This window comes from Anopheles nili, chromosome 3 (assembly GCF_943737925.1).
Source record: "Anopheles nili chromosome 3, idAnoNiliSN_F5_01, whole genome shotgun sequence".
Taxonomy (NCBI): domain Eukaryota; kingdom Metazoa; phylum Arthropoda; class Insecta; order Diptera; family Culicidae; genus Anopheles; species Anopheles nili.
Window position 1 is genome coordinate 25,675,044 of NC_071292.1, and position 23,076 is coordinate 25,698,119.

Consider the following 23,076-nt stretch of genomic DNA (forward strand, 5'->3'; position numbering starts at 1 on the left):
GTAGGAATCGAAGCACGCGAGAACCAACAATGGCAAGATGGCGGCTCAAAGCCTGCTCAAGGGATTTCACAGCCTCCTGCGAGTGTGGTCGGAAAACTTTCACCCCGAACAGGCAGCACATTCCCCCGAAGGCCACGAACGTAATCGGTAAAGGCCAAGGTGCACAATACGTCGTGCAACGTCTTCCAACTCCATTTTTTTTTCCAAGACAAGGCCACCTCCACCAGGCCCCGTTCGACAGCTTCAGCAAGGAGGAGCATCATTAATCCAGTGTTGGGGAGGATGGACAGCAACGAACGTAAACGTGGGCAGGTTCTTGTTACTACGGAATCTATACTTTATTGAGTTGCATCGTGAGTTGTTCCCCTTCTACGCCCTTCGCAAATACGGATAGTGTACATTTTTTCTTCGTTTAAATCGATTTATCCCGTTTAATTGCTGGTGGCCCGTTCGCTACACCACGCAACTCGCTAGTTTACTTTCTTCCCTGGTGATTTTTCCACCACTTTCACAACGCAGCGCGCGATCTCTTAGAGATGAATCTCAAAAAAAAATATATTTATATATTATTAAACGTAAGGATTGGTGTAATAAGAGGCTAAAGGCAAGCGATGAGCGGGCCGCACGAGGACGAAGCGGACGAGCACGGTGGAAAGAAGGCATGGGGTGGCATCGCACCCTCCCGACGATCTTACCTTTCCCCTATCGCACTCGTTCCAGCCCGTCCAGCCCACCCACCGTAACAGGCGAATCCTTACAAGCTACAACATGCGATCAAAGCTTTCTTCTCTCTCCCGGTCGCATTCAGTTTATACAAAATACGGCGCACCTAACTAGACCACCTACAAGCTAACTCGGCGCGGCGCACATGGGGGGAAGGGGTTTTCCATGGATTTTGTTGTTTTTTTTTTGTGTGCAAAACCCCCGAAAAAAAAAAGAAAATAGTAATCATTACAGTAATACTCTCGCGGCCGCTGGGTTTCCTCGCCCAGGCCGCGTTCATCCGTTTCATTATGCTAGTTAGATTAAAAGTATATCCTTTTTTGTTTTATACATTGCACGTGAATTAAATGTTACTTAATGCGTGTGTGTGTGTGGGTGTGTTGTGTGTGTGGGGGTGTTTTCTTTACTTTTCGTAGCGCGCTTTCCACCCTACACCCGCGGTTCTAATTTCGTTCTCGGCCTCTAGGCGCTCTTTTTCCCCTTTCGCAGTGTATGTGTGTGTGTGTGTGTGTGTTTGTAAGGTGTATGTGTCCGCACTCGAGCGGTTGTGCTGTTCCCTTCCGTTCTGGAGTAAGTTGAACCTTTTTTTTGATGCGTTAATTTTGCCTCTCTCCCGTGGAAATGCGATAGTAATGGGTTTGCACATCATTCTAATGCCCCTTTTTGCTGGATTTTCAACCGGAAGATGTTTTTTTGTGCCTTTTTTCCCCCCGCTTGCAGGTTACTGACCATTTCGCACAAGATCAAGATCCTGGCTTGCCGTGAAACTCCAACGAAGCGTGCACGAGGAGTAAGGCTTCCTATTCTGTCCGCGTTCTGTCTCGCTCTATCTGTGGTCCTTGGTTGCGCCCGCTGGCAATAAATTAAACGCGACAGGTCAGACCTGGCCACCCGGGGACCTTCCATCAGTTACTCCGGTTCCATTGGCAGCTCTCAGCCACATCACATTATGCTCAACGACGCCGGTGGCACCTGAGACGCGGCAGCAGCAGCTACAGCAGCCTGATTCAGCTGGTGCTGGGACGTCGGTACGCCCAGATGCGGATGCAACGCCGGATGATGCCCGTGATGGTGATGCAAACCCATCGAACCCATGCCCATGCTCATCGCACTCATCTGATGCAGATGTGACAGGTGTAGCGATGGTTCCAGCTTCGGTTTCGTGTCCACCAGCAAGCTCGACACCGACTGGGCCGCTGCGTGTACACTGTGAGCCTGCGAGTGAGCCACCACCAAGGATTGACCACCGAGGCCACCGAGACCACCACCACCGCCTACTACGGCACCGGTTTCGGCCTTCTTCTTCTGCTTGCGGTCCTTGGCGCGACGGTTCTGGAACCAGATCTTGACCTGCCGCTCCGATAGCTGCAGATTTTGGGCCAACTCCGACTTCCGGCGGATCGTGATGTAGCGCGTGTAGTGGAACTCCTTCTCCAGCTCGAGCCGTTGCTGATCCGTGTACACCACGCGGTACTTGTCTTTCGTGCGAGTTTTCCCTGTAATGGGTGAGGGGAGCGGTTGAAAGAGAGAGAAAGAAAAAGAGATGAAAAAAAAGAAACATTTCAAAAAACAGCTCGTGGTTGTCGTTCTTTTTTCTTCGTTTTTTTAATGGATCCGCATGAAACAGCCGCTCTCTGGGTGGTGATAAAAATGCGCCGTTGTTTGTACAACCCAGCAATAGGCGCAGTTCACCGTACGTGTGCCTCCTGGCTTCCTCTACATCCCGGAGTCACCTCTTCCCTCCCGTGGGTTGTAACCCAAGGTGTCTCCACCGGAAAGCCGCGCAGAGTGTCGCGGTTGAATGTGTCAATAGGTAATTGTTAATGACAACTCATTTTCGTGTTAACGAGCATGTTGTGACTGCCAGCCAGCCAAAGAGACCGGTGAAGAAGCCATCCGCGTACGGTTGCGCGAGCTGTGGGGCCGTACGTGTGTGTCAATATTTGGCTGCCATCGTTCCAAAACGGGCCGGAACACCGAACCAACCCACCACCAGGGAGTTACCTTCGTGATAAGCCGTTAAAGTGTGGTTATGTTTGTCTTTACCGCGTACCCCACGCCGTCATCGCCAGGACCAGAACCCTGCGGTGCGGGAAAGATTAGGGGATTCGGTGAGGTGACGCGTGATCACGTATTATCCCGCACCCGGCGAACGATCTTATCATCATCATCATCATCATCAACCGTGCTTGCTGGACACCATCCCGCTTTTTTTACGTGTGTTTTTCCTCCTCAAAACCCGCGCCAGAGCCGTGGTAAACATTGCCACATTTTCGCAGAACGCGTAGTGTCAAAACTAACTGTCAAATAATGGCTGACAACGACAGGCAGGATTGCTTGAGATGGGGTTGAGTTTGCAACGCCTGCTTGTGTAACGTGACCACGTGATCGATAATGGCAGCCAAGGTGAGAAACCACCTGAAGGATAATGGTGAAGGTCTACCGTGAGTTCGATTAGATGAAGCATCCGATGGAGGGCATAAAACAACGCCAGGAAGCATGAAACAATTTTCGGGCCCACTCGCTCGTTGACGTTTCGACGATGGCCGCCATTGGTGATGGAGCTGGTGACAGGTGAAACACAGGCAGACAGATAACACACGCCGTATCTGCATTATCGCCATCGTTGGCGACTTTAATAGGGCTCTGGCATAAAGATAACCTCACCGTTGGGTGGGGTGGAGAGCCGTGCGTACGCGTAATTGCTCACCCTCCCTGCAGGCATTATGGTGAGTGAAAATGAAATCAAACGGAAAAGGATGCAGAGAAGAAGCAAAAAAGAAGAGCCAGCCACGGAATGAAACACATCCGTGGTATTCGGGTCTAGGTTAGACGGGGTCGTAACTGGTTCGCACCGTCGGAGCGATAAGTTGGCTAATCGGGACCGGATACGGAATGGTTCGACACACACGAAAACGTCACGCTGGGGGGCTTAAACTAGGCGAGACACACTTCACAAAAGGGCAATCTTTTCAGCTGCAGTTGCAAATGGGTTGCGCGCCCTTTAAGGTGCCGAATTTTCTCGTCGCCCCTTTGCGTCCGGCTAGGTGAAGGGACGATTTTCATCGACTTTCTGGACGAACGGAAAGAGAGAGAGAGAAAGCGAGAAGGAATAGAAAACGTACGGTACCTCACACATCAAAGGAAACCGCAGGGCTTAATCCGTGATAACGGCCTATAACCCTTTCGCCGGTTACCTCAAAGGGAACCAACCGGCGGGGTATCTATTTCGGGACGGTGGTCCAAAGAGAAGTAAATTGGAGTGTTGGAGGTAAAATAACAACAACAAAATGTGAACAGTAAAAAATCAATCCCCATTCACCACGTGGATCATTTGCCTTTACCACATCGCTGAGCCCTTTCCAGTCGCAATGCGTTCGTTAGTGGCTTCGTAATTGCAATCGAATTGGGCCCATTGTTGTTGGCCCCAAAACCATACCCTCTCCTTACTCTCGCACCTGCACCCCATTGGGTGGCCAATTTATGGTCCACCCATCAGCGATCGAGGATTGGAAAGCTCCAAGGAAAGCTTCGTTTTTCGCTCCAACGCGCAATACCGTGAACAATGGCCCCAATGATGGCCCAATTGCACACCGGTTCGGTCCGATGGCGCAATGGAATCCACACCAATTTCAACTAATTGCGGCCTCCAATTACGCACCGATTTCGAAATTTCGAAAAAGGCCAAGAAAACAAACCCAAACATGAATGGTTTGCTCTTTCGCCATTTTCGGTGGGTTTCGGGGTTCGGTCGCATTTCATCAAACGAAAAATGGCACCCAACCCCGGCACGCTAAATATTGTCCTCGATTTTTTATTTCTTCATACCTTCACTGCTTAATCCGCCACCGCGCGAAACTCGCTTGAAGTCAACCAAAGCGGGTGTTTCTCCAACAAAAATCCCGCCCCGTTGACCCCAAGGGAAGCCGGAATGAGAAATCAAAGCGATGCCGCCACCACAGAGACCGCCGCGGTCTGGGAAAACCCCCATACGGAGGATGATTGATAATATCAATTGACAAATGGATTACCGATTACCGCCGGTTAATGCCAAACCGACAAAAGCGCACCCTCTAATCCGCACGGATAACAACCAAATTTAGCTGCCCGTGGGGCCCTTCCGCGTCAAACCGTTTGATGTTTGGGGTCTGCAATGTTGATCCAAGCGCCCCTGCGTCACCCTTCAAACGCGGCCACACAACATCAAAGGGCTGGAAAGGCTGACCAAAGCCATCGTCGGCTCGCGCGTGCTCACATAGTACCTACCGCTGCTTTTCGACGGTTGGCGGCCTATCTGTCTCGGTGCCCCACAACCCGGTGGCGTCTGACGTGGGAACGAACCGCGAGATAGGTGACGCTTATCAGTGTCCCAGCTCCCCCTCTTTGCTTCCCCAGCATCGCATCCGGTTTGTCCGCGAAAAGCCAAGAAGCAAAACTCAACCCCTGGAGAAGGAACGCCACTTTACGAACGAAAGAACGAGTGAGAAAGGCTCGGGTGGATTAGGCAAACGACGCAACCCGCCGGTGAAGATTTCTCCACCGAAGGAAACACCTGTACACACACACACACGGGCACGCACACACACACACACACATGCACGGACTATCTTTCTATCGGTGTTTGAGTTCCCTTCGGGCGAAGGAATCTCGGCGCGCATCGTAAATAATTACCCCGTAATCTAATGGCAATAAAAGTATTAATACTTTTATGATAAATATCAATATAATAATGGATATCAATTTTTATTTCGGCCATATATAATGGGCCTCACCCCGCGAAGGGGTTTCCAGGCGAGTGGGAGTTTGGATGCGGGTTTTTCTTTTGACTCCATGTGTATATTTTTATCCTTTTTTTTTTTACTCCGTCCTTCGTCCTTCCAATGGCAATCGATTACGCACGTCTCCGTAACTCATCGTGTGAGGAAACGGAGCCTTTCTCCACGGAGCCCGAGGACCTTTCTTTTCCGCTTTCTTCCCAAAACCAAAAGTAAGCCATCAAACGGTGAGCGAAGAAAGCAACACCCACCTACTCGGGCTTTAAACGATGTGACAATTTGGACATGATTCTCCCAAATCATCACCCTCGTTGAGCAGGACGATTAAGCAGCTACCGCAAGGACATCCCACTCACACATACCCCCAGCAGTAGCAACACCTCCTTTTGGGTAAGTTCGGTGCCCCGCTGGGATGGATGTGTGGTTCTTTGTCACACTTCATTCGTTACGCACTCCCAGGGGTGACGTTTGTCACATCGGGTGACTTGGGCCACACCGGAAGGTCCAAGGACGAGCTGCCGGTGGGTGGTGTCCTCAACCATGCCGTGAAGGATGTGTTTATTTGTTTGCAGGTCGGGTTTCGGTTGCAATGTTGCGTAAACGAGCCCGCTCGGTGGTCGCAATTGAGCAAAGACCTCACCCGATTTCGTTCCGGTGGTAGCGTTGCCGAACAACGTCCGGATGCCCGGGAGGTAACAGCTCCCGGCGCACCAACAAGGACACGAATTGTGCGGTAAATCTCGAGGTCTCGAGGTGCCGGGTCTGTCATGGTTGAGATAACGTTCGGCCATGGGGTCAATTGGTCTAGCTCGGTAGGGGATGCTTCTGCTTTCGGAAGCAGAAGTAGCGTTAGTTGTGGTTCGATTGTTGATGGATGTTGCAAAATTTATTCTAACCAAACACGTCCCATTTTCGAATAGGATAGCTCCATTTCAATGGATAGTTCAAACCCAAAATCAGCAAATGTGTGATTATTTGCTCCTCTGCTTACACATTGCCTCTGTCTCTATCTCCCACAAGCAGGATTAGTATCCTTGTTCAGCGTTATCACTTAAACCGTCAATATTGACACGAGCGAAATGGATCAATTCATCAATTTGCGCTCATTTAGCGAATTGAGCACGAAAACACACGTCCACCCTCAGCAAAGGGCGATAAGCGAAAACCCCTCACTCTCGAAGCCATAATCCTGGCCACGTCTTGAAGCACATTTGCCCAATCTCTTAGGCTCGCGAGCACACGTTCGAGAGCGCAGGCACAAGTGGCAGAAGGAAGGGTGGAAGGGACGTCCTTTTATGAATAATAAAAACAAACAATAAACTAGTGGTTAAAATAAACCGTCCAGGACATCGCGATCCGCGTCCCGCACGTGTGTGTGTCTGTGCGCGCGTTTATAAATAGACTAGCGAACGACTACTTAACGCCGACCGCTTAAATGCTCCGGGGCAACCACACGGCGGGGGCGGTGAAAACTATCAGGGAAACAACAACCCTTCGCTGGCCGAAATGGGCCCTTTTGCCAGAGGGCTAGATCAACTCACGAACCGATCGTAAAGCGACGGCGATATTCCAGCGGTACACCATCGCTTCCGTTTTTATCACCAAAGCGCGCCAACGAATGGAACTGGCTTTCGGAAAACAAGATGCTGCCCTACGGCAAAGGAAAGCGCACCATGGCAACGCCCCATTCACCGGGTTGTGACCAAAAATATCACCCGTTTATGGGAGCGCCGAATGTTTATCGAAGCTGAAAGGTGTGAGACAGAGAGTGAGGACGAAAAAGGCAAAAAAACACGCTCACTAAACGAGAGGCAGAACCATTGCTGGGGAACCGATCGAAGAAGCGTTGGAAGGGAAAACCGAGCCGTTCCCGCGCCGTGTCCCTTTACGGACGTTTAAGGACCAACTATTTATGCCGTCCTAATGTTTACGATCATGGCCGTAGTGTGTGCTGTAAAGGAATAAAATCGAGCGTCGGAGAGGACGACAACGGCTAGGACGATGTGAAGGAACCACCAAAAAAAACACAGAGCCCAGCGCACCCTCGACCGGATAATGGGGTCGGAAAATCTGGGCGGCGGGCCAAGACGAAAAATGGCCCCAACGAGCAGCACCGTCATTCGACCGTTGGGCTAAGCGTGGTCAGTGGGATGCCCGTCGACAAATCTATTACCACTGTTATATTGCACCTCGCCGGCACTAGATGATGTGTCCATGATGCGCGGGTCCCTTTTGCGCGGGTGTGAGAGTGTGTTTTTCCCCGAGTGCTCGAAAGGAAAAATCACAGCCCCGTTTCGCCACCGCTGACAGTTGTCTAATTGCGCGAGCGATAATTCAGCAAAAGGGCACTTGTTCGTCCCGGTTCAAGCAGGAGCGTGTGCTGGTTCATTTATTTTCCCTCAAATATCTTTTCCTTTTTTGTCTCGCTTTTTCCATGCTCTGCGCTCAACAAAGGGCACCAAAATCGGTGACAATTATCGTTACGCTTTAATTCGCCGGCATTTGCCTGTCGTCGCAAAGCCACAATCGCTTTCCCTGCGTCGTCGTGGATTGAGTTCGGTTAATTTTCACAATTTTCCCCACGGGACCGCTCGGATGGCGCACACCGTGGACCGAATTTTCCGATGACAGATAGTCGTTGCAATTTGTCAGTTTGTTTGTGTCTGACATGTTCCCCGCTCTTTCATTCCTTCTGTGAGACCTATATATCTTTCTCTATCTCTCCTTCTGCCTTTCTTGCAGGATCATCGCCTACTCAACTGGTTGCTGGGCGAAATCGTTCCCAGCCCGCTTAACAGGGTCGGTCGCGTTGTTAAGAAAATTGTGCTCCGTCCTGCGAAGGACACAATTTCCACCGTGCGCCATTTACATATTTTTGCCGAACATTCCCTTGCTTCTTCGTCTCCGGTATGATATGACCCAGCGCGAAGGACATCGCAATCATGCTTAAAAGGAAACCCGTAACCGAGCCCTCGAGGCAGAGGAAAAATGAACCGACAAAAATCCCATCCATCTCTCGCGCCTCGCCCGGAAGCGACCGCTTCGTTCGCCTTGATCTTTTACCAACAGCCTCACCGGGCACGGTTGTCGGCAAAAGCTGTACAACCGAGGAGGTTCAATTATGTTGTAAAACAAGCCCCCTTCCAAACGAGGCGACGGCAAGGAAAACAAAAATCGCATCCACCGGGCTGTTCGACGAGAGGCGAATAGTTTTGGGATCAGTTGCCCTTTTTTTTGGACCGGTGTTACAGTGTCCCGTCCGAAAAGTTTCCTGTTTATTCAGGACCTCGGGTGCACTTCGAAAGCACCGATAAGGCACGGTACAGGGTTCTGGTACAGTTTTAGCATATTTTATGCTGCACCAAGGTGGGCCTCTTTTTCTCGAAATTTCCTTCCGACGGTCGAAAGGTGGACACAGCAAAAATAAAGCGATATCAGTTTTATCGGCCCTATACGAGCGATATCGGCACAGTTAAGGCTTGCAGTAGTTGGAGCCTCTACATGGTATTAGCTTTCATTTCATCCATCCGATGCCGATCGACAAGGGATCGCAAACGCGTGATTGATGGCTTCCCAGCGCCTGATCCTTGCTGTCAAATAACTCCAGCCCTGTGAAGTCAGATAGGAAGAGTGTGAACGGGTGCGAGAAAGAGAAAAGATAATTTTTGGCCCACCGAAGGGATGGGGGGATTCGAAAAATCGATTAATCAAACCACCCTGTCATGCGTGATAACGCGGTGAACCGTTTGACGCCGGGGTTCCGTGCCCGTTTCAGCAGAACACCGATCGATTCCGGCCATCGAGGCTATCGGCGCTGGCGGTGCCACGGAAGCCCATAATGACGACAGCCAAAAACCAGACGAGAGATCATGGTCTATCAACGGGCGAAAGATAAGCTCGGCGGACTGTCCGAGATGCAACGTGAAAATGCGAACGGTCCGAGTCCGATTGTTCGTCGACTCGTGACGTGAAGCGAAAAGTGAAAAAACAAAATGGCTGCGCTCCCCTTCAACCGTGTGCGCGTGTGGAGCCGTACCGTTTGATCGATTATTGCGCAGCACGCCAGGCACGCCACATCGCATTCACCGCGAGGGCGATTAGAAAAGGGTCCGCTGATTTGCCGATTTAATCGCTGCCGTTGCGTAAGTGCGCCTGCCCAAGGTGCACCGAGGTGTGGTTTTTGTTTCTTTTTTTTGTTTTAGGGACTCATTTTGGGGCAGATTTTCCACACTTTGTTTTGCGAATCGGGGAATTCCCAGCAAGTGAGCGTAGGTTGCATTTCTCGCACGATAAGATTGCGAACGATTCGGGAGCCACCAGAGCTCGTGTTTTTGGGGGCGCCAATTTGCAAACGTTGTAGTCGATTGGGCTTTGGAATTTCGCAAGGTTGCCAATTTGGCGATCCAAAGAAAGAGGGTGCATTAAAAATTGCGTCCACCTCTTGGCGCTCTCTGGAGGCTTCATTTAACGAAAAAAAGGTGAAGCTGAGAGCGCGTGGATGCGAAAAAACAGTGAAGAAAAAAAAAACCACCCAGCCTGAAATGATTTATTGTACCCATTCCTCGGCGTAAGCTGTTGGCAAATTTTGTGAGGCATGTTTGTGGTTGGCTTTCTCGTCGTCTCCCATCTCTCTCAACTCCCAAACCCGTTGGTGCGTTTGCATTCCCCGGGGAGTATTATCGATTCATCAGGGGGTGAACAAAAAAAACCAACGCGCGTTTGTGGTCGTACAAAAATAACCACCCAAACAACCCCAAACTGTAGGGCGTAAGTAGAGCACGAAAGGAAAAATGGAAAACCAACGGTAGTGTTGAAACCACACGGCACAGAGAGAGAGAGAGAGAGAGAGAGAGAGAGAGAGAGAGAATACGAGAGCCAGTTGAATAAACCAACAGGGAATGGAGTCAGAAATGAAACTAAAATAGCGATAGTAAGAAAGGAACGGAAAAGCAAGAAGAATTTATATTGCAAGCGTTACCTGTGGAAACTCGGTATCAAACGCTGGTTTTCTGTGTGTTTTGTTTTCGTTTTTGTTTCGTACTTTTTTTTTTCTTTTGGTTCAAGGATTGAAAGGCAAGAACCCCAACGGAAGAGGGGGCAAAAGGGCGCACAAGAAGTGTACGGCGGGGCCTGTCCAACGCTCTGACCGATACTTACATTTTCCTGCAAAAATGCAAATGGTCGGAAAAGAAAACATCATTAGCAGGCTTTCGAGGGGTTGGTTGTGTTTTTTTTCATTTTTTGGTTGATTAGGTTTTATCGGTTGGTGAGATCGTGTGAGGTATTTTAGCAACAGTGTGGAGCATTACGCGAGCGCGTGTGTGTGTGTCTGTGATTGCTTGGAAGGGCAGCAGAACACGAAAGAAAAATGCAATAAGGAGCGTGAGTATTTGCTTATATACAGGAAAATAAAGTACTGTAATTTACAACGCAACGTGAGTGTAAGGCGAGAATCAAATGGTGCAGCAACCATAAAGAAGTGGGAAAAGTGGGGTTGGGAGGAAAAACGATGGTGAGTTAATGTTGTTTTTTTTTGTACAAAATGAAGCCTCAGGCGCATCGTTTTAATCAGTATCAGTAATAAATTAATTCAACAACCCCATACACATACAGCTCATTAAATTGCGGTTAATTTACGCCACACATCTGCAGGCTCGACCAAAGGCAATGAATAAGTAAGCATAAAAAAGCGTCACCGGCAGCTTTAAGTAACACATCTATACAATTTCCATTAGCACCACCACAAAATGCCAAAACCGAAGATGGTTATACATTTTTTCTGGCGACACTTTGTTTTTCTCGTAACATAACAATCTATTGGCGATCCCACAAGCGTACAAGCCAACCACTTCGGGGTCTGCTGTGTCTTATGTTTACAAATTAATCCCACAAAACGGTACCAGGGGCACCCCATCGCGAATGGCTCCATCCGAGGCCATTGTGATTGGCGGGTCAGAAAAGCTTACTCATTGTGATTCACTTCACGAGATCCCGTCTAAAATGCTTCCCTCCATTGAAACGCTCGTACACAGCCACAACGCACCCCCATTGCTGTTTCCCACTCACACACACCCACACACTGCCGCCGGAAAGCGTAGGAAAATCTCGCCCCACGCTCTTCCCCATCTCGTGAAGCAGATCGCGTCTAAGGGCGGTTTAATGGGTTGCTTTGATTTGATTTGGGAGGAGGATTTTCTTGGCATTTTTGGGTGGGTTCTCTCTCGCCCGCGCGCTTGATTTTCTACTTCACTTCGAAAAGGCTCGAAGACGTGGCCCGCACTCGCGCCGGCCATAAATATTAAACGCCATAAAAATATACATAAAGCGAATAAATTAATAACGCTACGCTACGGTTTTCGAGGCAGCTTAGGCTACAATCTCCCTCCCTGTTGCTGGAGATAGAAGAATTAGAGAGAGAAAGAGAGAGAGAGACATAGACAGGAGTTTTTACTTCTGGAGACTGAGCTAGTAGCTTCGGCAACAAACAGCTCCGTTCAGGGTTGCCTTTGGCAGTAGCGACGATTGAATTCCTAATTAATATTCAAACATGCACATGCCCCACAAGGCAGTCACTGAACCGAGGAGCAAAACGGGGGCATGTGGAGGTGAGTTTTGGTCGGAAAAGACAAAAAAACAGTTGCCCTCGCTGGCCTCCCCCGTTATTGTTTTTTTGGGGTGGTTTCCATTTTAAGTGCCCAGTTTGGCCGGAACCGGTGCACACAAAATGGAGGTCGGTTCTATCGGTGGAGTTGAACGGAATGTTGGCGAATGGGGAAATCGTAATAAAAGCCGTGATCGGATTTGCAGCTGGGGGTGTTTGGGTTGTACGGGAACCGGAACTGGCGCTAGAAGCGGGTTGGTGTCTTTGGTTGAGGTTGGAATCAAGTTTTGAGCAAAAATCAAGAACACGAAATCTTCGTGACTAAAACCGAAGCCCGGTGCTGGTGAATGCAGCACAAAAGAACGAAAGAGTTGAAATAGTTATGCGATGCGTAGTGCAGAATTGAGTGAAGGGTTTTTTTTGTAGTTCATACCGCCAGATTCCACCGGAGCGAAGTCTTGCAGGGATGGTGCCGAGCAGATGTTGATAAGGCCTCCTGGTTGGTGAAGGATTTGGTAGTTTTGGGTATTTTTTTTAGTTTGTTTGTCGTGTTCGTTTCGTTCCACGACAGTGCCGATAGTTTATCGAGCGGCGGGAAGAGAAATAGAGATGGAGAAAACAAAGCGCAATGTGTAATTAGACGTAATGTAGGCACAGACGGATTCATCCTGATGAGGATAAATTCGGATTGTATGTTGTGGCACTAAGGATAAACATTATACAAAATGATAATTTAAGAACCAAGTGGAGCCAATTTTTAGCAAGCAGTAACTTTTTTCTCCTCTCTCATTCCCAAAATAAAATGCTACGTGGCTCGTGAAAAAAGTCACATGCTAAAATGTACCAAAGGAACTACGGGGACACATAAATCAAACATCGGCTTGGCAACTAGAGCATGCTTTGATCAATATTCCTCAAGCGAATAGATCAACCCTCCCAAAAAAAAACAATAGAAATGAGAATAGAAACAAAATCGAAAGGAATCCCAAGCAAGTGGCGATCGAAAATTGGACGCTAATTGGCAGAAAAAACATGGCTACTGGCGGTTACGTTTCGCGCGGGCCTAATGGACCTAGCTTACGCACCGAAATGAAAATGGACCCATTTCCGAGCGGTGCTAATGGAAAGCGCAAGCCGGCGTTGCTTTGGCTTTTTTTTTCGTTCTTAAGTGCCCGAACGGAACAAGGAACCAGTTCCTGGAAGCGAAAAGAAACCCGTGGAAGTGCGTGATCCCTTCCTAGGATAGAACCTTCGCTGCAGCTGTCATCAGAGCAGCGGTAAAAACAGCATACGAGGCGATGACGATCGCCATGGCAACCCGGAAAAAGGATCCGCTGTTATTGCGTCCCGTCCAAAAGGGAGCGCCCTTTTGCGTTTCATTCGATGTCCTTTCAACCATTTTGTTATGGTTGCGTGCAGGACGCACCACAATCCGAGCACTCGAGGGGCCCACAGCTATGCAAGCGAACAACACACACCCTGGCGGAAATAATTTTCCATCGATAGGAGAGATAAAAAGTCACACCGTGAGCCGTGGCAAACGTTCAGCCTCTCAGAGGCTTACTTGGTTGGAAGGATTCCGGCGTTTATATGCGATCCCAAAGTTTGGAAACAACGCATAAAACAACCCTCAGGGACTCGCACGCACGCGGGAATGTCAGTAACGAACCCGACGTAAAACCGTGCCGGGAACAAGATAACCTAAAACGGGAATGAGAACCACTAGGAAAGGGCTCCGGAACGAGATCATTGCACGCGGACGTAAATCAATCCATCTGTGCTGTGAAGTTCAGTTTCTCAAGTTCTTTTAATGGCCCCTGTTTTCTGAGCTCCGTCGGGGTGCTGCCATGGCAACCTGGGAGCTCGTAGAACAGCGGGTCTTTTATGAGATGTTTTGGGTAATAAATCGTCATCTCGTCAGCGCTTGAGGCTTTGGCGCTGACGAAGGATCGTTTCAGGGATGGCACGATATTTGGGAGGCAACGCAATCTGATGGATTTGCAGAAAAATATGGGCCGTAAAAAATCGCAAGAACATGCGTAAAGTGTGAGGCTTGCGAGAAGACCCTTGATTTCGCTCATCGGCCAGTGGGGGGGATGTACAGCTACATGACAACTTTCCCCAATAAAAGGTACAAACTTTGCGTGAAAAGAAAACTAAAATGTACAACAGCACAAACACACACACACAAAGAGCAGAAGAGGAAGAAAACATACGCGCCATGCAAAAACAAACAAACAGCCAACAAAACTGTGTGACTGGCGACTGGAGCAAAACAGAAAGGATGCAAACTAACCTGGATTCGGCTGGCTCTGGTAGGATTGTTTCTTCATCCACTCGAACGGACTCTTAACCGGGGTGGGCCGAGGGGTAATCTGTGGTGAAGCGGAACCCGTCGGTGCCCCCGGGCTGGACATGTCACTACCGGACACCGTAATCGGCGGTGAAGGTATGCTGTGAAGCCCGTCGGCCAAATGATCGTGCGTACTTCCGCCGGTTCCGGTTCCACCGCCATTGCCACTGTGATGATGATGATGATGATGCGGGTGGTGATGATGGTGGTGTGGGTGTAGAGCCGGATTCTGCCCAAGATGAAGCCCACCATGAAGCAATCCAGCACCGGAACCCGATCCACCACCACCCGTCGATGATCCCCCACCGGAACCACCAGCTCCGGGACTAGGTCCGTGGGAAAGCCCTAGCGCGGTTTGTGGTGGCGTGGAAAAGTTCTCGTGGCCACTCCAGTCCGGACTGGACTGTGGGTGGAAGACGTGCGGGTGTGGGTAGTACATGGCGGGCTGTGGCGAGGACTCGCCATCCCCGATGAACTGCGGATGTGGCGGCTGGTGTTGGTAGTTGCTCGGATACCAACCGGAAGTGGCCGAATACGGCAGGTTGCCGCTGTGGTTCTTCGGGTACATCGCGAAGTGGTTGTAGTAGGACACCATCTTGATCACGCACCACGGTCCACACGGAGTTCAGTTTATCTGGTTTTTTCAATGCACGAAACGCGTCGTGGGCCCTTTGAAGGGCGATGTCTAAACCGATCCACGCACAAACTACACCCTCACTGACACTGGCACAGGCGCCATCGTGTTCAAGCTTCCTTTTCTTCGCACTTCTTCAAGCGCACACTTTCACCCACACTTTGTCGCCCTTTTCTGTGTCTTTCGGTCACTTTCCGTTCACTGCCGCAGGTCGGACGCGAAAATGCCGTCGTGAAAAACGCACTCTTTCACTGCACCCTTTCTCACTCGCGATCGTAAACAAACGCTGGCTGACAGCTGGCGCTTGACAGCAGCATGCCATGAAGTGTACTCGTTTCACCGGCGATGGCGCCGACGGCAAACAGGACACACGTGATCCTCGTTTCCCCGTGGGCTCTGAAACACAACTCAGCACTCGGCCTGTTCTGCTGGGAGTTCAACAGTCGAAAAAACAAAAAAACAACACCAACTCAACACCGGATGGTCAACCTCTGCTATCAGCTCACGACAAACGACTGATGTGGCTGCGTGTGTCAACTGTCACTGGTGGCGTGTCGTGTGTTGGGTTGTTTTGCTTCGCGTGTACTACCCTAAACCGCCTGCCAGGCTAAGCCACCCTTAACGCATCGGAAGGGCACGAAAAAAGAAGGCGTTCCCAACGCGCGCCAATGGTGAGCACGTGGTAAGGGTTGCGCTCGCGGACATGTTTTCCCATCACTAAGGGTGCCTTTTTCCAGCGTTAGGTATGCGCACGCGCGAGAACGAGACAACGCAAGCACCCCTCACGAATGCCATCTTGCTGCGTGTTCTTTTTGCGGTACATTTTGGGTCACAAACAAAGGCCCGTCGGTAGTGCCGTCTCGCAGTGACGTTCTCTCTCTTTTACACACCGCACTAGCGGGCTTAAAAAAAGGCTGCGGCTAGGATCTCGAGCGCTAGGGAAAACGGCGAAAACAAAGCCCATTGTAGCGTGGAGCCTGCTGTCGATGAGCGAAAAGGCGATGTGGGCTTTAGGGTGGTGTGAGCGAGACAGAAAGCAGCGAATTCAACCGAACTCGCGCACACGGAGCCTACGGGGAAGCTGCACCAGCCTCTCCTGGTTTCGCAGCAATGATAATGATGTTTGATTAATACCCTCGTAATAACCCGTATTTATCCGCATCGAGGGGAATAGAAAATATAGCGAGCACTCGCGTGCACACACACCATGGACGATGGCACGCATCCACCTTCTGCGCGGCGGCCATTGCGCACAGCTACGGTAGGTGGGTGGGTGGGTGGTTTTCCAGCTCCATTTTCGCGCTAATGAAGCCTCGAGAGTTGGGCCGATGATGTGGCAGACTCCCCTCAGGACTCCCGCGCGAGGACCGCAGGAGCGCAGAATTAACAGATGAACGACATTCTAATGCTCTTTGCATTAGTCGAAATGGATGAAGGTTTTATGGTGCGGTACTAAAATGTCGGAAGGTACTTTGAATATAGCGTCCGAGCGCCCTGGATTGGATCTGCAGACCGTGGTGGATTTTTATGCATGCATATTTTATGATACCTTCGACTGTTTGGTGTAGGGTAGTGTTTTTCCGAATGCCGTTTTCGTTCGTCTAAAGACGAGTCCGTAGAAATCAATCAGGAGTCTCGCTGGGTAACGGAATCCGTGAGCAATCTCGAATTTTCCAATCAAACCGGGCAGTGTGCTTTTTTGTGTCTCGGTTTTATCGGGAGTATTATAATTCATCTGCACGTTTTTTTGCTGATTTACACGCGTCCGGAGAATTTTTATACACTTTGCACCTTGTGTAAAATTACTTATTCATACACGATTGACGCACGGGGACTTTAATTTATGATCTGCCCATCGTGGATTGATTTATAATTGCGTGGCATTCAGGTTGGCTGGATGCGCGTCCTAATTAGATATACGTTTTTGCTGAAGAAGCACTTGATTCGCTTACTTTATGATCATTTATATGGTTTTTAAGCTCATGATATCTGCTTTTTTGTGCTGCCCAGAAAAAAAAACCCTCGTAAAATCCCCGTCCTGCAAAAGGGAGCTGCTATCATAATCGTGTTCTTTCATCTGCCTTTTTTTTCCCTGTTTGGGTTTCGTTCTAATGGCGGAAATTACGACACCATGAATCACGACCTTAATGCGGCCACATAACCCTCCAACTCGACAGCACCGCCGAGCCACACGGTTCTTTATTTTATGTGTGCGTGTGCTCTTTTTTTTTGCACTCCCACCAAAGGGGCCCCGATTTATGGGGTGTCCTTCGGCGGGGTGACGAGATTGCTACCCTGGCAAGCGACATACCAGAGCCCGGTTGCCTTGGCGAAAGGTACACGGAACGCTGGTACCGCCCTTTGAAGTGCTCCCGGAGGCTTATGCGAGGGTCCACATCGGGCGCGGTAATAAAGCATATTTTTGGCTGAAAAATGAAAATAAAACTCCCTTTTTACCGAGCTCTGTGGGGCAGGGTAGCGAAAAAAAGGACAAAGTACAAGAAATGCGGAATATGGAATAAGGAAAAAAATACGCACTGTTTAGCCACCAAGCACATTAAGGTAACCCTTCTGGCCTCGGGAAATGGTGGAGTTTTTGCTCGAGATACCGTACGGGATGAAATTTGCATTTGCTACCGGAGCATCACACTTTTTTAAAACACAGAATCGAAACGGATAAATCGATTTTATGTTGGATATAAAACCTCTCTTTCCGGATTCCGGTCTCGTTTCCTAACAACTCGAATGAGTCGTTGCAAATAAATAATTCCTTTCGGATGGTAATGAAGATAGAGTGTGAAAATAGAAAAATATTTCATTTACAAGGATCGATAAAAGAAGGTCGATTAAACATGTGTATATGATTAGTTATTTACTGCTAACCAACATTTTTCTTTCATAGAAATTAAATATTTTATGGGCACATTTTCAACATAGCTTCTCAAAAATCATTTACAAATTCAATAGATCAAGCAAAAACGAGGTAAAGTGAGTGTTTTCCAATAAAGTTTGATTGAAAAGATATGTAGACAACGGAGCGAATCTTCCCGTTAAATGCCTATTTACGAATACACTCCCTAAACAAATCTTTTTCATCACGCTCATATTCCTAATTTTCCGAGTCGAATGAAACCATAAACTAGCTAAATATAAATGCAATAAATAATGCCAATTGCGGTGGGGAAAATCGAAATGCATACAGCCCGATGGAAAGGAATACAAATTGGAAAGGTGCACAACGAACGGGAACCTTTTCAATACATTATGGGGGGACTGCATCGGGCTACATGTGCAATAAAATGCATTGGTTGGGTGAAAGCTTGAAATTTAAATGATAAGAGTACAGCTTTGTCGTTCATCAATGCCTCAGTAGTGCAGAATCGAATTAAGCTGTAATGATGAATATTAATTTAAAATATAGAACAGAATACGTACGCTGTTCTTTTTCTTTATCAAACAGCTGATCAAAACCCTACTTTTACAGAAAGAAATTAGTTAGAAAGCTTTTCGATCCACCGTCAATTTATCCCCTATTAGTGAAGCATAACTAATAATAACTTAATAACTTAAGGTAAGCTTTTAAAGAGTGTTTATATCCATTTAAACTTCAAGTATGCCAGATTTTAAAGTGGATTTCTTCACTACGCATTACAATGGAGAGAAAACAACCCTCGGCTCCAGTTCAACCGTGCCAGAACGCTCTCGTTTGCCAAACTGGCCCGAAAAATGATAGGAGAACGTCGGCGTGTCGACGTGCGTATAAAATATTGCCCTGGCCGCGGCTATAAAGACCGCGATTCTTTTGATGGCCCTAATCAAACTGTTTAATTTTTACAGGTGCCGTTAAGCGTTAATTGCCATGACTATTGACGATACTAATCATGTGTGCAGCACATTCGCGTTGTCGGAACCGTGGCTCTGGGTTTGTGGCCATACGAGTACACCGTGGACGCTGCATTCCTTCAGGCTGACGAGTGGGAAACGGTCTACGCGAATAGCGCAGATAGCGCGGACATTTGCGTTGGAGAATGACGCGTTCGATTGTCCACCGGATTTAACATTTTTCTGGACTAAGATTTAGCACCGTGTTTCAAAACCTGCGGATATTGCGTTGTTTAAGCATGGTTTTTGAAAAATTTATCATCTGCTCTGGCCCACAAAAATATATCAAACTTTCTCAATAAGAGCCCGGTAACATGAATGATTACGATAAACGATAAAAACACCTAATTCACATCTGCATTTGACCTTTGATAGAATAATTCTACCAAAATGTCTTGTTATACGTTTCCTTCGTACAAGATGAGAGTTTAATGAGTAGCATTTTTTCTCGTATAAATCAGTGTATGAGAAATTCGATAACTGAAAAGGATGTCAAACTATCAGGTTGAAAAGTGAAACATATGTTTACAAAATGAATAATGCGTATACTTCATACACTTTTACACTTTTTTTTTTGCTCGTTGAACAGGAAATGGTGTTGCCCACCATTCTTTTCTATTGATAAATTGAATTTTTCCCTGGTTTACAGATTATTCCTATATGCTTTCGGGATAATTTTATTAGCCATTGTCCTTCACCAATCTGTTTCATGTTCTTATTCTTTGAAGCCTAATATTTCCTTGAATCCGCTGCATAAACGTACTTCAAGCATATCTTTTTAGAGCGAAATAAAACATCCCCATTTGGATTGCGAACGTTTCGTGAGTTCGTTTGATCCTTCGCCACCGCCGGCAAAAGGACCCCGTTAGGTACCCAAATGGTTTTGCGATTTTCAGGGACACATGTGCATCTCCGCCCCCGGGTACCCATCTGGCAACGTATCGGCAGGATCCTCACCGACTGGGTGGCTTGGAAGGGATAACATGCACACACAACCGAACACTCAAGGGACACGGCGGGGTCGGGTTGCCCAAATGAGCTGCAATAAAATTTAATTGAAAAACAATGGAGACCCCAGGCTCCGGTAGGGATGCGCCCGGGTGGAAACAATGCACAGCGAAGATTGTCGCACTAAAATAACAAATGGCCCACAAAACTGAGAGCCGAACTGCACCAAAAAGGGACCGGTGTGTATCCGTTTTGCGAGATCAAAGCCAACAGCCCATACAGTGATCATACGTCGGAGGGACAAAAGGGTGGGCTGGATTCACGCCGGTCTACCCGTACAAGGACCCAGCGCGAACGAGCAGAATGCCTGCCATCGTACCCGTAGATATCCCCTTTTTCACCTTTTTTTTGGTTATTTGTTGCTCCTTCGAACCAAACCGTCGCTAGGACGCCAACGTTGACTACCCCACTGTGAATGTTCTACCCGTCGTGCGGGAGAATCTTTGGCAGAAATGAAACGAAAAACCCCTCACGTGACAAAAGGATAACGATTGTGCCTCCGCGTGGCACCGACGAACCGGTGGGCTCCCTTTTTTCTTGCCCTAACCGCCCATGGGACGGGTGTGACAATCGGCCTCCGTCGACACTATTTGCAAACTTAGGTAATACTATTTGTTTTTCTTGCTAATTGCGGTGCTCGGGACGCGTTGTGATCGCGTCCTTTTGTTCGCTTTCAGGCGGTGGGCGTTTGCGATGCGAATTTGCCGCCTGTCTGAAGGGTCACTTTGGACCGTTCCGGAGGTAGCTGTTGAAGCGAAAAACCGGTGGAAATGAGCCAGTTTTCATCGCGCCCCGCGGGGGTTGCTTGTACAATGCGCGATCCTTTTTAACTCGTGTGCTTGATTTCTGGTGCACGATCACACAGATTCCTCGTGGAATGGAATGGGTTTGATGTTTGTTTTATTTTTCACTCTCAATGCACACACACACACGCAGTGGTGGGTTTGGGTGACCTTTCACGCACCCCCTGCTATGGAGCGTAAATTATCGAGCATAAGCACACAAGCACGCACAAAGGCAAATGTGCTCAACGCGAGCAAAAGCGTTCCACGCCAGCCAACATACACCTTGGAAGGCAAAAAGGGCATCAAACAGATGCGTACTGCTGAGACGTTGAGACGCCCTAGGCTCGAAGGTTCCATACAGGGCACTCGGTACATATTTACGCCTTGGGGTCTGTTTGGTTTGGAGCCATTTTTCCAGGGGGTTTTCATGTGCTCGCGTCCCAAGCGTTGTTCTAATCATCTCGGTTACGTCGGCGGGCAGACTTTGTTCGAAACCGCCTGCTGAGATCGATTACCGAAGAGCTTTAGCTCGCTCGCGGTACACGTGGATCCCGGGTGTAGTTGCTTAACGACGCAGTAGGCGAATTTGTACTTTTGCTCGACTCAAAACACCACCTCCGTGGGCTCAACAGGCGCTATCCGCATCTTCATGCGGTATTTTTGCTCTCCCCCACTCTTATGGGGGATGATTTTTTTCCTTCTGCTGGCAATATTTGCGGTGCCTCTTTTCGGCACCAGTTCTTTTTCCCTGCCTCGCTCTGTGCATGCATGTGTTTTCTTCAGCCTCATCAGGCGCGGACGTGTAGACCGACGCATCGCGGTATCTGAAAATTCGTTGCTAAGCAAACACCAGGGTTGTGCCCTGGAGCGAGCGCAAGGGAAAACAAACGCTAACCACACAAGCAATTAACCTGTGTTTGCACGCATTAGGTCAGGGTGATAAGACTATAAATTTAGATTCTGCGTCTCTCTCGCCGTTCTCTCGACACTTCGTTTGCGTTGGCAGCACACGGGCTGGGTGCTGGGCTGCGTCAACTTGTTCAGGGAAACCGAGCCGCGGGCTCGAAGATGCAAACCTACTGACGAGCAAGATGCTGGTGAACCAGCGAAACATGGGGAAAATCACATATGCAACGATCTAAGAGCGATCGCGTCATGGGGTTGCTTAAAAATATGACTATATATGGACTCGAAACGATTCGCTATTTCTTTGGCGATTGATGAGCTCAGCAAGGATAGTGAACTTTTTCGAAAAGAATGAATATGGATGGATCTGAAGCGTAGTTTTCCTACAGTACTTAGAAATGAGCATATCAAACAAAATGATTCCCATAAATAAGGAACTGAAACTGATTCTCAAAGTACACCGGAGAGCTAATAAACATATCAGCAAAAAAGTAAGCAATTCTACCTTGAGCGACTTTCTAAATACGGCCTGGGCGTCCCTTAATAAATAATAATAACTTAAGCGACTAACAACAATTTTAATTTGTAAAAGTTTTTGTTTTATTTATCAAAGACGACAAATCAAACTAACAAAAACTTCAGCTGATCATAGTTGTATTCTGATATTGATCCATCAGTAGCGTAAGCCACAATTTAGTGCCGCATCATCTAAATTGTTATTGTTATTTATTTAAGGGCGGCCTGATCGTATTTAGATTTGTATTATTATTTGTGAGCTAAAAGGCATTTCCTCCCAACAGCCGCTGAGAACCTTATCCCGGGCTAACTCAGTGAACACTTCATCTTAATATACACGAAAGAAAAAACATATCACGTGTCAATCGAAAATTGAGTTCAATCAAGCAATTGTAATCATTTTGATGTATACACAGTTTATTAAATAACAATGTAATTTACAGCATTAAACATTCAGCAATAAAGCTAAATCTATATCGAAAAAAAGGAATGACAGGATGAAGGCAGTTTCTCTTAAAGGATGGCTCACTATTCACAAAGGATAAAATAATGAGGAACAGTTTTTTAACTAATTCTGACAAAACTCAACTCAGTGAACTCGCAGCCATTGGGCGCGTCGCTATGCCAACCAAAGCAAAGCCTACTTGCTTACGCGCTCGGAAAATGCTTTTTCACCGTTTTTCCAACGGTCACAGCCACAAACGGCCCCCAGCTGCCCATTACGCTGGAAAGGCTGTGCCATTACGTCGCCTCAACCAAGGCTCCTGGACCGCAAACCCACGGTCCAGTGAAAGGCACTACCCACCCTCACCTTTCGGAACCCCCTCCCCCCATCACTTTTCCACCCACCCACCTTTCGAGGTGAACCGCGCGCACAAAACGAACAAAAGCCC

The 23,076-nt window shown here is 48.2% G+C and overlaps 1 protein-coding gene across 1 annotated transcript; it reads right to left on the reverse strand.

Moving 5' to 3' along the window:
• Nucleotides 1-1,665: 1,665 nt before the first annotated feature.
• LOC128727588 (homeotic protein caudal) lies at nt 1,666-15,047 on the reverse strand. The gene is made up of 4 exons (XM_053821518.1): nt 14,396-15,047; nt 12,533-12,595; nt 10,656-10,661; nt 1,666-2,219 (listed from the first exon to the last, which is right to left on the reverse strand). The coding sequence occupies exons 1-4, from the start codon at nt 15,045-15,047 to the stop codon at nt 1,666-1,668; spliced, it is 1,275 nt and encodes a 424-aa protein (XP_053677493.1).
• Between the last annotated feature and the right edge of the window lie 8,029 nt (nt 15,048-23,076).